The sequence below is a fragment of the Emys orbicularis genome, chromosome 4 (assembly GCF_028017835.1).
Source record: "Emys orbicularis isolate rEmyOrb1 chromosome 4, rEmyOrb1.hap1, whole genome shotgun sequence".
Taxonomy (NCBI): Eukaryota; Metazoa; Chordata; order Testudines; family Emydidae; genus Emys; species Emys orbicularis.
In genome coordinates, this window is record NC_088686.1 from 96828487 (window position 1) to 96845233 (window position 16747).

Here is a 16747-nt window from a genome sequence, read left to right on the forward strand (position 1 = left end):
GGGGTTTTTTCCCCCATGTTTTCCACTGAATTCCCAGTATTCTTCATATATTTGTTTAATGTTTCTATCTTCCCTGTTGACTTTTGCCCAAAAGGTTAAGGCTAATAATTTTGTTCTTAACGCTACAGGCATGTCACCAGCAGCTCTCCACATTATTCAGAAAGAGGTTGTAAGGGAGACACCATATGCAATGTGTGGGCTTGGTTGTGTCTAGCATCCTTAGGTTTGTTTTTGAGGCTCAAGTAAACATTTGGCATCAGTACTCAGTGACTGGTGTTATTAATGTTCTATAAAGCATTACCACTGCTTTCATATCAGTGCCCTAAGTGACTCTGGAAAGCCTTTTAAGTATATTGAATTTACCTTCACATTTATTTACAATATTTTCCATGTGATTCTTCCATGTTAGCTTGCTATCTAATGAGGAGCAATGTGTAGCTTTTAACTATACCTATTTGCTGTCCATATATAGTTTACAATATTTTTTAATTTTCCTTTTAGTGAATATCATTCCTTTAGTTTTTAGAATTGAAAATTTAAAGCTCCACGTTTCCCCAGTTCATGCTTTTCCTAAATGCCTCATTGATTTGCTTCTCAGCTATTCCCTGGTTTCTGTTTTGAGCCCATATGCCACAATCATCTACGAACTTGGATATGCCTATTCCTGCACTCATCCTTTTTAGGAGCTCATTTATCATTATGTTTAATAAGATAGGACTGTTGACACTCTCCTGTCGAGTGCCATTTGCAATTGTATATATGCTAGGGTAGGCTTTCCCTATTCTGACCTGCATAGTTCTTTTACTTAAGAAATCCTTTATCCACCTCCATATTCTTCCTTTCATGCCCATGGATGCTATTTTATGCAATAAGCCCTCTCTCTACAACATATCTTATGATTTTTCGATATCTAGGAAACCTATATATTCTTTATTTCTCCTAAATTTTTGTGCTTCCATCTTCACTCTTACTATATGATCAACTAGACTCCTCCCCCTCCTGAGCCCACTTTGCACATTGTCATAAGGCCATTTCTCTCTAGATATGTTGTTAATCTTTCACTCATTTTTTGCATGGCTTTACTCATACATGACGTAAGGGCAATTGGCCTGTATGCATCAGGTCTTGCTCGCGGCTAACCTGGTTTCTACACTGGGACTACAACCGCATGTTTCCACTGCATTGGTAGCTCAGTTTTTCCCCATATACTGTTGTACAGCATTAGCAGTGTTTTCAGATTCCCTTCATCCAGGTGTTTTAGCATTTTGTTACATATGCCATCCTTACCTGGTGCAGATTTTTTGCTCTTAGCTATAGCTTTTTGAAGTTCCCTCATATAGAAATGTTCATTTAATAACTAATATCATATCCTTATCTTCATCCCACCTCTTTCAGTTCTCATGATTCTTCTAATTTTTTTTCCTCATGTGGATTTCTATTCTCTGATTTTCACCATTATTAACGTTGTGGAATATTTCTACTAGGGGTTCTGTGTTTTTCTTCATAAGAGCTTTCTATCCCTCATCCTGTTACAGTGAGCCCTGGTGTAGAATTGCTCTTACCAATGAATTGCTCTTACCATTCATTGTCCTAATCTGCTTATATACCTGTGATGTTTTAGCATCTTCATTTATTTTCCCATAGTACTTTCTCCAACTTTCTTTTTTTGCCTTTTTAATAGCCCTTTGTGCAATTGCCTTGTTTATCTTATATTTCATTAAGTCCTCACTATTCATTGTATTGTTTACTTTCTTATATGTTTTGGTCCTTTCCTTAATTGCTTTTGTTACACTCCTCATTCCACCATGGTACTTGTTTTCTACCTTTAGGATGACCAGATAGCTATACCTAAGATAACTTTTCTGCCATCATGATTCCCTTAGTTATATTACTACTAAGTTACACAATGTCATCCCTTATACATTGTTCATTAATATTTTATTTATATTTACTTCTAAATAGTTCCCAGTTTGCTTTTTTAATATTCCAAGTAGGGGCCTTCCTCCATCCTCAACATTGCCTTTACCTTGATATTCTATAAAGATAGGGAAGTGATTATCTTCTTTATCGACTTTGCAGCTGTATTTGCTTGCTATACTACTGGACACTATTCCCAGGTCTTGACAGGAGAGATTTCCATTGGCTGCATTAAACCAAGTGGGTGTACCATCATTCAGTATTACTAAATTACTTTCATCAATAAATTGTCTAGACATTTACCATTCTTACCATTTTTTCCACTTTCACACATTCTGTTACAGTTGTTTGTCTCCACATATAATAAATATATAGGCCTGCTGCATCTTCAATTATCTGTCAAATCCTTAATCTCCAGTTTTCCACAGGGATTGTATATATTATATGTTCTCAAAGATGAAAATTTATTTTGCGTTGGAATCTCAATAGCGTTTTACTTTATGTTTAGTTTCTTCACCTCAATTTCAAGATAAATTTAAGTTTTTCTTAATTATAAGGAAAGGTTTTCCTCACTCCCAGTTCATACTTCTCCATTTTTGCCTATAGATGCCATATCCTGGGATTCTGAAATCTACTTTTTCTATTAAACCTGTTTCTTGTATGCAAATTTTATCAGGTTTAGTAGCCTTATCAAGGATATTTTTATTTAGTTCCTGTCCATGTGCAATTAGGCTATGTGCATTACAAGAATAAATAGTACCATTTTATTTATCCTTTACTATTTCCTTCTCTTAAAAAAGCATGGAGTCACTCTACTGATAAATTGCTAACACGTAGGTACTTTTCTGCTGCTTTAAATATAATTTTCATTTTCTCTTTTTCCCTGTCTGTGATGTGCAGTTTATTACCTCAGTCATAAAAGCTATAAACCTCTTTGTCTACACATAATATGTCTTCTCCTATTTCCCCCTGTATCACTCATATCCTTTGATTTATTCTATTGTGCGTTTATCTCTTTCTACTTACTGAGTTTCCTTTCCTATTCCCCTTTTGGTCTTAGATGCATCTTATTAGCTTGCACACATACTATGCTATTTGTAATTTTTGTTTTTTTGTATCTCTCTTGATTGCTTTGCTGCTATAGAACTGCCATATGCCGCACTATGCTTTCTTGAACCACAGTTCTTTATTCTTATGCTTTATTCTGTCCCTTCCACAAAATTGTCATAGGAGTGCTCCCCTCCAGATTTACTGCATCTAATTTTCCCTTTACATATATTTGCCACATGTCCAAACATTTGACATCTGTAGCACCTTACCAAGGGTGGAATATATGGTTTGGTTTAAAAAATGTGGTATCCTATTGTTACCCTAAAAGTTTCTCTTTTAAATGCAACAAGCACAGCTGTTCATGGCTTTCTTTCCCCTCCTCTCTCTTGCTAATGAGCGGCTTATCATCCTCTATGCTTTACTTCATCTTCTGTCATTTCGAATGGCACCCCATTTATAAACTCCTCTTGTCTCCATCAGATACTTAAGCAGTTGGCAGCTTACTTTCAGTTTTCCTAGCATTTTAACCTCTAATAGTTTCCCCACTCGATCCTTGCTTTTGCATTCAATTAATAGATCTCCTCCTTGTAGCTTTCTACCTCTTTCTATGTCTCCAGCACTTTTTAAAATTTACTCCGCCAATTCAGAGGCTTATATCCCCTATCTTCACATCCTTGACTAGTCATTTCATTATTATAACAATTTTAGATTTTTCTTTTTACTCTTTCTGGCTGCTGTTTCTTCTTCTAGCTCAAGCAAGTCCACGCTTTACTTTTTTCTAACTTCTGGCCAGTCGTTCCCTCTGCTACCATTGTATTTTCCATCTCCCCGCTCTATAGTGTAGCTCAGCCAGTCAGCCTACCTTAGCCCCAGGAGCCTCGTCTGCTCCAGCCAGCCTTCCTGACTGACAACCCAGCCTCCAGCTCATTCTCTTCCCCCCTCCCCCCATTTCTAGTGTCTTGGAACTCTGTGACCCATTAATCTAGTCCAGGGGTAGGCAACCTATGGCACATGTGCCGAAGGCAGCACGCAAGATGATTTTCAGTGGCACTCACACTGCCCGGGTCCTGGCCACTGGTCCAGGGGGCTCTGCATTTTAATTTAATTTTAAATGAAGCTTCTTAAACATTTTAAAAACCTTATTTACTTTACATACAACAATAGTTTAGTTCTATATTATAGACTTAGAGAAAGAGACCTTCTAAAAACATTCAAATGTATGACTGGCACGCGAAACCTTAAAATAGAGTGAATAAATGAAGACTCGGCACACCACTTCTGAAAGGTTGCCGACCCTTGATCTAGTCCCTTTGCTCCTTCTTCACTATCATTTTTGTTCCAAGTCTTACATTTTCCCTCTCTCTGCCCTCACAAAGATAACAAATTGGGACAGAACCCCTGAAATCACCTTGTCCCTTCATTCCTGACTCTGGAGGACTTCCATGGTCCTCTAGAGCTATAAGAAATTAAAACAAACAAGCTGGATAAATACAGGTGCATTGAAATTTGCTTCTTTGTTCCATTCTTATGGCTCTGTAAACATAGAGAACCCTTTGATGAAACTGGTTTGAAACACCGGTGCTATCTGAACAATGCAAATGTGCAGAAGCACAGAGAGAACAAGTGTAAGAGTGCCATAAAAGTGCTCCTCTTTATCATGATTTCACATGAAAAAATTTGCAGCCCACTGATAAGATGGCCCTAGTGAGCAAGTTGTTATCTAGTGTAATTACTTCCTATGAAACTTTCAAAGGACTGTTCCTTTTTCTCTCTGCTTCCCTCAACTGGATATCTTTAACAAGATATTCTTCTTTAGCTTCAGTTTTCAGGGGCAAATTCTATCTATTTACCCTACACCTGAGTGTCTAACTCCCACTCTAATTTTGCCATTCTCTTACATGTTTATCCACATTTTCACTGAGATTTCAGAAGAAACGTGACCAAGAGTCTACACTTGGAGGGTGCAGTCTCTAGATTTAATTGTATTATACTTGTATCTCTCTGTAACAAAGTGGCTTGCCCTGAGGCTGGAGAGCCTGGGACTCAGACAAGGCTGATTATGGAATGAGCCCCACCTAAGGGGAATCAGGCAGTTCCCTACAAAGAACAGATGGTGGCTGCAACAAATGGAGGATGCACAGGGAGTTGTAGTAATTGGGGGAGGGAGATATTGCAGGGATGAAAGAAAACTAAAAAAGCCCTTGCAGGACTATGGCACTGGGAAGCTTGGAGGGTAAAGCCCAGTGAGCTCTGTGAAGAAGAAACCCTGACTGTGTTTTGGATTGGATGTGTGTCCCAAATAAGTGATAGAAGAAGAGCTTTGGGGTGAGAGAAAATGCCAGAGATAAGTATGGACTTTTTCTTTGTTTTGTTGTTTAATTGACTCTAGTTTGGGACTCTGGGCTGTTGTAAACTAGTTCTGGTATTAAACTAGCCCTAGGCAGGGATACTGTTAACCAGAGAAAGTCTCTGTGGGTTCTCACAGGGCCCTGATGAGAGGAAAAATTGGTGGGGAGCCAGCAGAGGCACCACTTCGCCAGGGGGGGCTCAGTAAGCAGCAGTCTTGTTATACACACAGATGCTTCATAACCATATGAGTGTGTGTATACAGATAGTGCACATGCAAGTGTAACCCACACACCTCCTGGGTGTGGTGTTCTGGCCCATCTAGTGGCACTGAAACCACTGAGAGAGATATAAAATGAGTCTGCTCTACAGCTTTAGCTAAGAGCCAGTTGGCTTTTAGCTCATGCGGTAGAGGCTCATGCACTAAACTCCAGAGGCCCCAGGTTCAATCCCACCTGCTGACGACCAGGGTCTGTCTGTGTTACACAAGTGATATGTGTGTGGGAAGTAATGTGTTGAATCGAGGCCTGTGAAGCTCAACAGAAATAGCTTTTAGGCAGAGTTTTCAAACAGTTTGGAAGCTGGGACCATGGGCAAAAATGCACGTGGCACTTTCTTAATCGGAATATACAATTACTTTAATTATGTGAACCAAAAGCCAATTAGATAATGAAATGGCAATGTGCACTTGCTAATATAGCATTTGTGCTTGCAGGTTCTAGTAACTACATGTGAAAATTAGGTGTGCAGCTGCAATGCACATATTTGCAAGTTGCCCTAGGTTCCTGACAGTGAACATTTGATTTTTGTGTTGATTCAGTGTTTTCCTGTATAAGGATGAAAGGATAAAGCAGTACTGCCCCCTCTGTCTCTGTAAGGGGTAACTGCTCCCTTTTCTGCCAGTGAGCACTTTGCCTTAGAGCCAGGCCTTACCATGAGGCGAACTGAGGCGGCTGCCTCAGGTGCCAGACTGGGGGGGGGGGGGGGGGGGCGCGCCACTAGGACCCAGAGTGTAGAAAATTGTGTCTGCTGCTGGTGCATATGTATTCTCTCTGCTCTAGATGCACAGAGATGGTGGAGTGCTGTGCTGGAGGAAGGAGGGCACAAGAGACATAACAGGCAGGCGAAAAGGTGAGAGGGAATAACAGAAGCCAGCAGGAGCTGCAGGGAGAGAGAGGAGGAGGAGCCTCTTATGTACCTCTCTAGCACCCCCAGGAGCCTGGACTGATTAACACCAGCTTCTCAGGGAGCTTCCTGTTTCCTGCTGCTTCCCTGAACCCACTTGAGGAGAACAGGCAGTCAACTGAAGTAGTAGGAGCCAGTTAGGCTCTTAAGACGCTGATATCTTCCCTCACTCAGGCCCTGCTACCAGCCTGCTTATTTTTCCCCTTCAATTGGGGGCTGGGAGGGATAGCTCAGTGGTTTGAGCATTGGCCTGCTAAACCCAGGGTTGTGAGTTCAATCCTTGAGGGGGCCACTTAAGGATCTGGGGCAAAAACAGTACTTGGTCCTGCTAGTGAAGGCAGGGGGCTGGACTCAATGACCTTTCAAGGTCCCTTCCAGTTCTAGGAGATAGGATATCTCCATTAATTTTAATTGAGTGTTGAGAGCCTCTATAGCTGGCACAGAACAGCAGTCATGAGTAAAAGACGAAAACGCCCCTCGGGGGCAGCATTCAGCAAAACAAGCAAGCAAAGGAAGCTTTTCTATCCAAGCAGGAAGGAGCTCTCCTGAGATATATAGACACAAATGTTCACGGTGAGCCTTCCGGTCCCAGTGAGGATGTGAGTGGTGAGGAGATGCCTGATCTTCCAGTTAGTCAGAGTGCAGGTGACCTGGCAGCTACTGCAGCATCCATATCTCCATCGCAAATGGAAGTAACCATGCACATTCCTGAAGAAAAGTGTAGACCAGAGAAGAGTGTGGTGGAGGTGCAAGAAACAGCTGCTGCTGAGTTTAGTTCCTTAAGTCTAGATGATCCAGGACTGTGGACCCACTTGAGCAGTAGCCTGAGGGACTTCCTTGTACTGCATGGGCCACAGCAAGCGAAAAACTTCATGTTCCCCAAAGACAAGGAAAATAGAAGTTTCCATCCAATACATTACTGGCGTGAAATCCCCAATGGCGACAAAGTGGAGAGGCCATGGCTTATGTACTCAAAAAAACAAAATGCTGCATACCGTTTTTGTTGCAAACTCTTCCAGTCTAATGTTCCAGCCACATTGGGTTCTACAGGAACAAAGGACTGGAAAAATCTGGCTAGAAATCTGGCATGCCACGAGAAGGCATCAAATCACCAGAGAGCATTCCATAGGTGGAAAGAGCTTGAGATGAGACTAAGGTTAAAGGCCACCATAGATGATCAGCATCAAGAGAAGATTGCATCAGAGTCTCTTTACTGACAAAATGTTCTGAAAAGGCTCATTGCCATTGTGAGAATGCTTGCTACCCAAAACCTAGCACTGTGTGGCACTTCAGATCAGCTGTATGTGCCAAACAATGGAAACTTTCTTAAAATTGTGGCGCTGATGGCTGAGACTGATGCTGTACTCCAGGAGCATCTAAGAAGGGTCACCACCGAAGAAATGTACACACACCACTACCTTGGAAAAATAATTCAAAATGAGATCATACAGTTACTGGCAACAAAAGTCAAACAGAAGATTGTGGCAGAAGTCAGCAAGATATTACTCTCTTATTCTGGCTGCACACCTGACATCAGCCATATGGAACAAATGACTTTAATGGTGCGTTTTGTAACAACAACAGAACCTAGTGAAAATGTCCCTGCAATGGTGACTGTCAGAGAGCATTTTCTAGAAGTTATTGACATTGATGATACTCCAGGAGCTGGTATGACAAATGTGCTTCTTAAAAAGCTGGAAGATACGGGAATTGTGATCGCTGACATGACAGGTCAGGGCTACGATAATGGTGCCAACATGAGAGGAAAGAACAGAGGAGTGCAGACATGGATCCGAGAGTTAAATCCTCAAGCTTTTTTTGTCCCATGCAGCTCTCATTAATTGAACTTCGTGGTCAGTGATGCAGCCTCAGCTTCTAGTGAGGCTGCTGAATTTTTTAATGTAATTCAAAGCATCTATGTATTTTTCTCTGCATCAACTCATCGATGGCAAATTTTGAAGCAACATCTTGGAACATCCTCTCTGACACTGAAACCACTGAGTGCCACACGATGGGAAAGTTGAGTGGAGGCGATAAAGCCTATCAAACATCAAATTGGGAAGATAGATGATGCCGTAGTTGCCATTATGGAGGATAATGCTATGACAGGAACTGTTCGTGGGAGAACAGTGGCAGAGGGAAATGGAATCACCAGAAACATACATAACTTCAAATTTCTGTGTGGCTTAGTGTTCTGGCATGACATACAGTTTGAAATAAATGTTGTAAGCAAGAGACTCCAAGGTGTTGACTTTGATATATCTGGAGCAATGGAACAACTGGACAAAGCAAAGTCATACCTACAGTCTTACCGGTCAGATGAGCGATTTCAAAAACATTCTGAAGAGTGCACAGAAGTTGGCAGAGGAACTTCACACTGAATCTATTTTCCCACCCATTCAAGAATACAAGAGTCACCGAAGAAGAAGACATTTTGATTACGAGGCATGGGATAATCCCATAAGAGACCCCAAACAACAATGCAAAGTTGAATTCTTTAACCAGTGCTAGATTGTGCAATACAGTCAGTTGAAGAACATTTCATGCAGCTCAAGGAACACATCAGTATATTTGGGATGTTGTATGATATTCCAAAACGCCTCACTATACCTGAAGAAGACCTACACCAGCAATGCAGGGCACTAGAGACAGTGTTGACACATGATGACATGAGCGATATTGATGCGAGTGTTTTAGGTGATGAACTGAAAGCCCTTTCAAGATACTGTGGAAGGGTCAGGCCAGATGGCTACAGGAGAGTGATCCTATTGGGATCCAGGAAGTGGGGATCCCACTGCTAAAGGATCCCCCCCCAGCCTAAGGGGGGGTCCACAGGACCTGGAGACCAAAAAATTATGGGGGACAACTAATAAAAGAACAGGGACAGGAGTGAGGTCAAAGGGTCAAACAAAGCGAACCAGACGGGGACACCGAGCAGAGAACCCTGGACAGCGCCCACTGCTCCTCGAAGGCATCAAGGGAGCCAGTGGACGCCACCCAGAGGAACTCTGCCCGGATACGTGAACGAACGGAGGACCTGAAATAGGCCCCACAGTCACAGGAGACTCCATCGGCCAACCTCCTCACTCTGGTTTTATAGATGGCCAGTTTCGCTAGGGCCAGGAGGAGGTTGACCAGGAGGTCCCGTGACTTTGTGGGGCGATGGATAGGGAGTGCATAAATAAAAAGGTGAGGAGAAAAGTGCAACCAAAATCTTAACAAAATATCCGTGAGGAGCCGGAATAGGGGCTGCAGCCTGGCGCACTCTAGGTAAACATGCGCCAGGGTCTCCCTCACGCTGCAGAAGGGGCAGGTGTCTGGGATAAGGGTAAACCGCGCCAAGTACACGCCCGTGCTCACGGCTCCGTGAAGGAGTCGCCAACTGATGTCCCCGGTGGGCTTCGGGATCAGAGTAGAATAAAGGCTGGCCCACCGGGGCTCCTCACCCTCCAGAGGTGGCAGAAGGTCCCCGCCACTTCGTATCAGGGCGAGACGCGAGGGTGAGGACATGAAGAGGGGGGGAGGGATAGCTCAGTGGTTTGAGCATTGGCCTGCTAAACCCAGGGTTGTGAGTTCAATCCTTGAGGGGGCCACTTAGGGAACCGGGGGAAAATCAGTACTTGGTCCTGCTAGTGAAGGCAGGGGGCTGGACTTGATGACCTTTCAAGGTCCCTTCCAGTTCTAGGAGATCGGATATCTCCATTTATTAAAAAATATTATTAAAGAACATGGAGCACGAGCGTGTATAGATGTTTCCTTGGCGCGGTCCGGAACAGAACCGGCTGCAGATCGTGCAGCTGGCTCATGGCGAAGGGACGGGGAGGGGGCTGGTTGGGTCCACAGGGCATGGGCCCGATGAAAAAGTCTGGAGGGCTCGGAGTGGAGGGTGGGCAGGGCGTGCCCTCTCACAGGACCCGGTCGAGATAGTCCCGAGCAGCGGGCGGCAAAGCGGCCCTCACCTCCTGAAGGATGCGCCGGGGAGTACGAGGTCTGGAGAACCCCATGCGCTGAGCGAGCGTCAGGGGATCCAGCCAGTCTCCCTGGTCGTAGTCCAGGAGATCTCCGACTTTGGTGACTTCTGCCAGGACCAACCTCTGACGCACCATGGGGACTCCGCCACCTGCACATGGAGCTGGGGGTTGTGTAGCAGGGGCTCCGCGAGGAGATCTGCCCCCATGGTGGCCGCCACGGACCTGGTCACTGAGAACAGTTTCCAGGTCTGGAGGAGGTCCTGGTAGAAGACCGGCAGCCCGGAGAGGTCTCGCGGAAGACCTCTCGGATGGAGACAAAGGAGCTGCCGGTCATGTCGGAGCCCTCGGAAGCAGCGCAGGAAGGCGTGCGCCAATACGCTCCACGCCGAACTACCTGCACCATAAAGGAGCCTCTGCAGGGCCTGGAGGCGGAAGACGTGGACCTGAGCGTGCAGACACTTCAGGCCCTGCTCTCCTTCCTCCAGGGGTAGATGGAGAACCCCCGCAGAGACCCAGTGCTGTCCTGACCAAAAGAACTCCAGAATCGACGTCCGGAGGTTGGCCAGGAAACCCGGGGCCGGGACCAGGGTGTTGAGCCGGTACCAGAGCATGGACAGGACTAGTTGATTGAGCACCAGTGCTCTTCCTCCAAGGGAGAAACATCGGAGCAGTCCTGTCCGTTTCCGGAGCCGCTCTGACACCCTGCCCTCTAAACCTAGCCAGTTCTCCGGCGGAGACGGATGCATGGCAGAAAGGTAAACGCCAAGATAGAGCAGCGGACCCGCGCTCCACCGGACGGCCTGAAGCACGGGTGGGAGGGAGCTCGCCTGCCACCCGTCCCCTACCACCAGGCCAGAGCTCTTGACCCAGTTGACCCAGGCGGAGGAGGCTGCTGAATAGATGGTCTGGCAAGCCTCCACCCGCACCAAGTCGCCCGGGTCCTGGACCACGAGGAGCACGTCGTCGGCATACGCCGACAGGACCAGCCGCAGCTCCGGCTCCCGCAGCACCAACCCCATCAACCTCCTACGGAGGAGACAGAGTAAGGGCTCGATCGCCAGAGCATACAGCTGGCCCGAGATGGGGCACCCTTGACGTACTCCTCGCCCGAAGCTGACCGGTTCGGTCAGGGTCCAGTTGAGCCTGACCAAACACTCTGTGGAGGCGTACAGCACCTGGAGAAAACCCATAAACTGGGGCCCAAAGCCAAACACTCGCAGAGTGCCCAGGAGATACCCGTGGTCCACCCTGTCGAACGCCTTCTCCTGATCCAGGGACAGGAGGGCGAACGACAGACCATCCCTACACCTGAGTTCCAAGAGGTCCCGGACCAGATACAAGTTGTCGAAGATAGTGCGGCCCGGGACGGTGTAGGTCTGGTCTGGGTGGATCACGTCCGCCAGCACGGACCCTAGCTGCAGCAAGATGGCCTTCGCTACGACTTTATAGTCCGGGCTGAGGAGCGAGATGGGACGCCAATTCTGTAAATCGCGGAGGTCCCCCTTCTTCAGCAATAAGGCGAGCACGGCTCGCCTGCACGAAAGAGGGAGGACCCCGCCCTCCAAGGACTCGGCCCAGACGGTGACAAGGTCCGAGCCAACGACGTCCCAAAACATGCGGTAGAACTCCACAGTCAGCCCGTCCATGCCCGGAGATTTATTGGTGGGCATGCGGCGGAGGGCTTCCGAGAACTCGGCCACAGTAAGAGGCAGCTCTAGCCGGTCTCGGTCATCCGTGCTGACCATCGGGAGTTCATCCCAGACCCGGAGAGAAAAGGCCTGCGTAGATCATCTCCGCCGGATCCGTGAGGGGGGTGCCGTCCTCTGCTAGAAGGCAGGTGACGTGCTTCTTGGCCCACTGATAGATGGACCTCTTCTTCTCCTTCTCGGGGCTCCAGCAGCGAACACACCAGCTCCAGGCGGCAGTCTGGTGGGCAGCAGGAAGGACCCCTCTCAGGTGGTGGTGGTGGTGGTGTCCACAGCAGCAGGAGCAATGGCTGGGGTCCCTCCCTCCCCTCCTCTGGGGAGTGGGCCAGCAGCCCCCCCCCCAGGAGCTGTAGCTGGAGCAGCAGCAACCAAGGGGGGGGGGTGTCTAGCAGCCAGCCAGCAAGCAAGCAGGTAACAGAGAAGGGGTGGGGGGTCTGGCTCAGCCAGGGGAGTAGCTGGAGCAGCAGCAGCCGTAGGGAGAGCCCAGGGCCCAGTAGCAGGAGGAGCAGCCCGCTACCTCTCTCCCTCTAGGCTAGAGGGCTACAGGAGAGTGATCAATGGGAGAGATCTGTTAGTCCCAGATTCAGAAGGTTCCTTTTCCCTGAGTAAGATAATGGGCTGTTCCAGAACAATCAGGAAGTTTCTGGAACCAATTAAGGCAGGCTAATTAGGACACCTGGAGCCAATTAAGAAGTTACCAGAATCCATTAAGACAGGCAGGCTAATCAGGGCACCTGGTTTTAAAAAGAACCTCACTTCAGTTAGTGAGGTGTATGCGAGGAGCTGGGAGCAAGAGGTGTTCAAGAAGCTGAGACTGAGTAGGCGTACTGCTGGAGGACTGAGAAGTACAAGTGTTATCAGACATCAGGAGGAAGGTCCTGTGGTGAGGACAAAGAAGGCCTTGGGAGGAGGCCATGGGGAAGTAGCCCAGGGAGTTGTAGCTGTCATACAGGTGTTACAGGAGACCCTATAGACAGTTGCAATCCACAGGGCCCTGGGCTGGAGTAGAGGGCAGGCCTGGGTTCCCCGCATCCCCCCCAACTCCCTATTTTATATAAGAGGAGTTGATCTGGACTGTGGGTCCCACCAGAGGGGAAGTCTCTGGCCTGTCCCCCGACCCATTAGGTGGGCCAGTAGAAACTGCAGGGATTGTTCTCCTCCTTTTTCCCCATGTTGGCCAGTGATGAGGTTAGCCGAGTGAACGGCAGGTTTGTGCCACTAACAAAAGGAGCCAAACTGAGGACTACCGTAAACCTCTGAGGTGAGCAAATCTGCCAGAAAGTGCAGAACCCACCAAGGCAGAGGAGGAACTTTGTCACAATACATTTCAGCAGGATCAACTCCAAAGGCTGTTCTGGAATATATGTGCACAAATAAGATGACCACCCTCTTTTCAAATGCTTTTGTTGCTCTGCACATACTTGTAACACTTCCTGTAACAGTTGCCAGTGGAGAACGCAGCTTCTCCAAGCTGAAGTTAATAAAAACACATCTATGCTCCACAATGACATAGGCAAGGCTGGTCGGCCTTGCAACCATCTCAATAGAGCATGAGCTGGCCCAGACTGTGGACCTTCAGGAAGCAGTTCAAATCTTTGCAACCAAGAAGGCACGGAAAACACCACTTTGATTATTCAAACAGATAAAAATGCCTGTGTTTACTATGCAGACAAGAAAAGTTACATTTGCTGTTCAGGCATTTGAAAGTTAAGTGTTACTTAACATTTTTGAACAAGGCATTTTAAGTTGTTAGTTCTCCTTTATTGGGGTAGGTAGCAGAGCAGTACCATGAGAGGAGTAGAAGAGGAAGAAGGCAGAATTGAGACCTTTCAAAGTTTTGGCCCAAGCGTGGGGTCATTGAGCTCCCTGCCTCAGGTGTCAAAATGTTGTGGGCCGGCCCTGCTTAGAGCTGCTCAACTGGAGGTGGTTGGGCTCAAAGGAGTGAGATGTATCTCAGCACTAGGGCACCTTGAGCTCTACCGTTGACCCCTGTCTGGGAAATTCTTCAGCCTGACCTTACACACAGCAGAAGAAAAGTTTGTTAGGGGACATGGGCTATTGTTGAGTACTGAAAACCAGTAGAATGGAAGGAAGAGGGAGGACAGGAGTAAGAGGAAGGATGAGAATGGCAAGTATTTTCTGTAGGAAGACAGCAGAGGTGGTTGGAAGAAGAGGTAACAGATCTTGTGCCTGGGCAGGATGGTCAACATTGTGTATCTGGGGGAACTGGGGCTCCTTAAGCAGTTTTCACATGAGAGATCACAACAAACAGTCTGAAAGCCAGTGTGCCTATTCCCTTATTAGGCAACCTCCTATCATAAAGCTCTAACCCGATCTATCTTTATTAGAAAACCATCTCTGTTAAGCAAACAATTCTTGTTAAATCCCTTGTGTGGTCACTTAAGACAAGAGTTCTCCAAGTATCATTCTAATATTTTACATGGAAGTTCCAAAGTTAAAATTAAGAGGGAACTTAAGCTCTCAGTCACAGGGTGACTGGCCCTTTAAGGGGTAAGGAGTCCAGCCCCACCTGTGATTCATTTGGCCTTCCTACCCAGGTGGGGAAAATGAATGTAGCCACTGGAGTCCTGGAGATAAGAGAAGCTTCCTGAAGGGGAGAAGGACTAACACTGTTTGCTGGCCACTTTCAGCCCTGGTGAAGGGGGAGCAGAAGCCCAGGGTTGAAAGCTGAGTGAGTGCTGAAGCTGGCCTTAATTAGCAGTCTAGACCCCAGAATGATGCCTGTGGGACTCCTGACTCAAGGAGAGAGAGCCTGTGTGAGTTAGCAGCCCAGACATACGGCCATGGAGCTCCTGACCCAAGGAGAGGAAATCTGTTCAAAGCATCACATGGTCCCAGAAGGAGGGCTGAGGGATCCCTGAATCAAAGGGAACAAGCACTGGACTTGAGGAGTGAAGGGAAAGTTTCTCTTCTCATAAGAGACGTAATAAGCAAAACCCCACAAAGTGGGGAATCTTAATTTAAAGTATTCTGGCCTGGGCGATATTCTTACAAGAGCCAGAAGAGGGAGTGGTGGGCAGCACACCTCAGGGCCGTGTTGGGCCACAAGAGGGCTGCTTGAGATGGCTCCTGTTATGCTGCAGAAAGAAGCTCAAATCAAGGAGAATATATTTGTTTTTGTTTTGCTTAATTACAAAATTGCTTACAGGTGCATCTGTTTACCAAGTGAAAATGTTAAAGGCTCATACCAATTGGCCAGCATGGGTGTGTGCGCCTATCCAGCTGGAACATTGACCGCTTCTCCACTTGTGTATTTTATTGTTAAATAAATTAAATATTTAGGAGTTTTCAAGTATCATGTTATAGTGAAATAGTTTCTTTTTTTCTCCCTAAGGAGACATGGACTGTGGGTTTCATGGGGATCGAAAACAATCAGTAAGCCTCATAAGAGACAGGGCCGCCCGGGGGGCAAATAGGGCAATTTCAGTGCTGCCGAAGACGCGGAGCGACTGAAGGGGCCCCCCGCCGCCGAAATGCCCCGCGAGTCCTGGCCCAGCGGCAGTCTGGGTCTTCGGCGGCATTTCGGCGGCGGGGGGCCCTTCAGTCACTCCGTGGCTTTGGCAGCACTGAAGGGCCCCCCGCCGCCGAAATGCCGCCGAAGACCCGGACCGCTGCCGGGTGAGTACAAGCGCCGCAGCTCCCCCGCTTTGCCCCAGGCCCCCTGAATCCTCTGGGCGGCCCTGATAAGAGATGCTCAGGACTTGGCAGAATTGGACAATTTAAGCAGAATTTCACTATAATAGGAGAGGGCATAATATGCTCTGGCCCAGGGAGTGGTAGCAGGGCCTGTCTTCACCTTCTGCAGTATTGGGGCTGTTGGTAGTCTGAAAGCCAGTGTGCCTATTCCCTTTTAACCAATTCTCTTTTTATTATTATTTAAAGGACGAGCTAATCATTGGTCAGCAATCATTGGTGGTTCTCACTCCAAGAACTATGTCCTTTGGGAATATGGAGGATATGCTAGTGAAGGTGTTAAACAAGTTGCAGAGTTGGGGTCCCCAGTAAAAATGGAAGAAGAAATTCGACAACAGGTGAGTGTAATGAAAATAATTATGAATATCTTTAAGAGTAGTTTAGCTTTCACTTTGAATTGCTTGGCATTTGACATGTACAGCAATGTCATTGCACTGGCTAATTTTGAACTGAACAGATTAGGAAGGCCTTCTACTGGTACTTTAAAAAAAAAAACACAACAACCCTCAGTTCTTACACAGGCAAATATTAATGAAGCTAACCAGAAGGTTTGCCTGAGTAAGGACAAGTTACATTGTTTATAAAGTTATTGACATTGGCAAGGCTCCTATAAAGTGGAAATGTGATGTATAAAAATAAAATTAATTTTCACTGGGTTAGTCAAGACACTTGTAATCTCTTAAAAGGAACATGTTTAAGATGGCTTTTCTAGTTAGACAATCAGTATGCCATGTGCCTGTTTTCCCTTCAGATTTTCAATTTGTATTTCATGACCATTTGTAACTTATTCTGGTGGGCAAAGCATATGCAATATTTGTAACTTCTCAAAGCTGTTCAAGTTAAAAATGCTGTTTCAGC

General features: G+C 46.5%; 1 protein-coding gene across 1 annotated transcript in view; it reads left to right on the forward strand.

Annotated features, from left to right (window-relative positions):
• Positions 1 to 16747, forward strand: part of SPON1 (spondin 1) — a 340693-nt gene that overhangs the window by 106106 nt on the left and 217840 nt on the right. The window contains exon 6 of the mRNA XM_065403212.1: positions 16079 to 16227. Coding sequence (XP_065259284.1) covers positions 16079 to 16227 — 149 coding nt within the window. The remainder of the gene's footprint in view (positions 1 to 16078; positions 16228 to 16747) is intronic.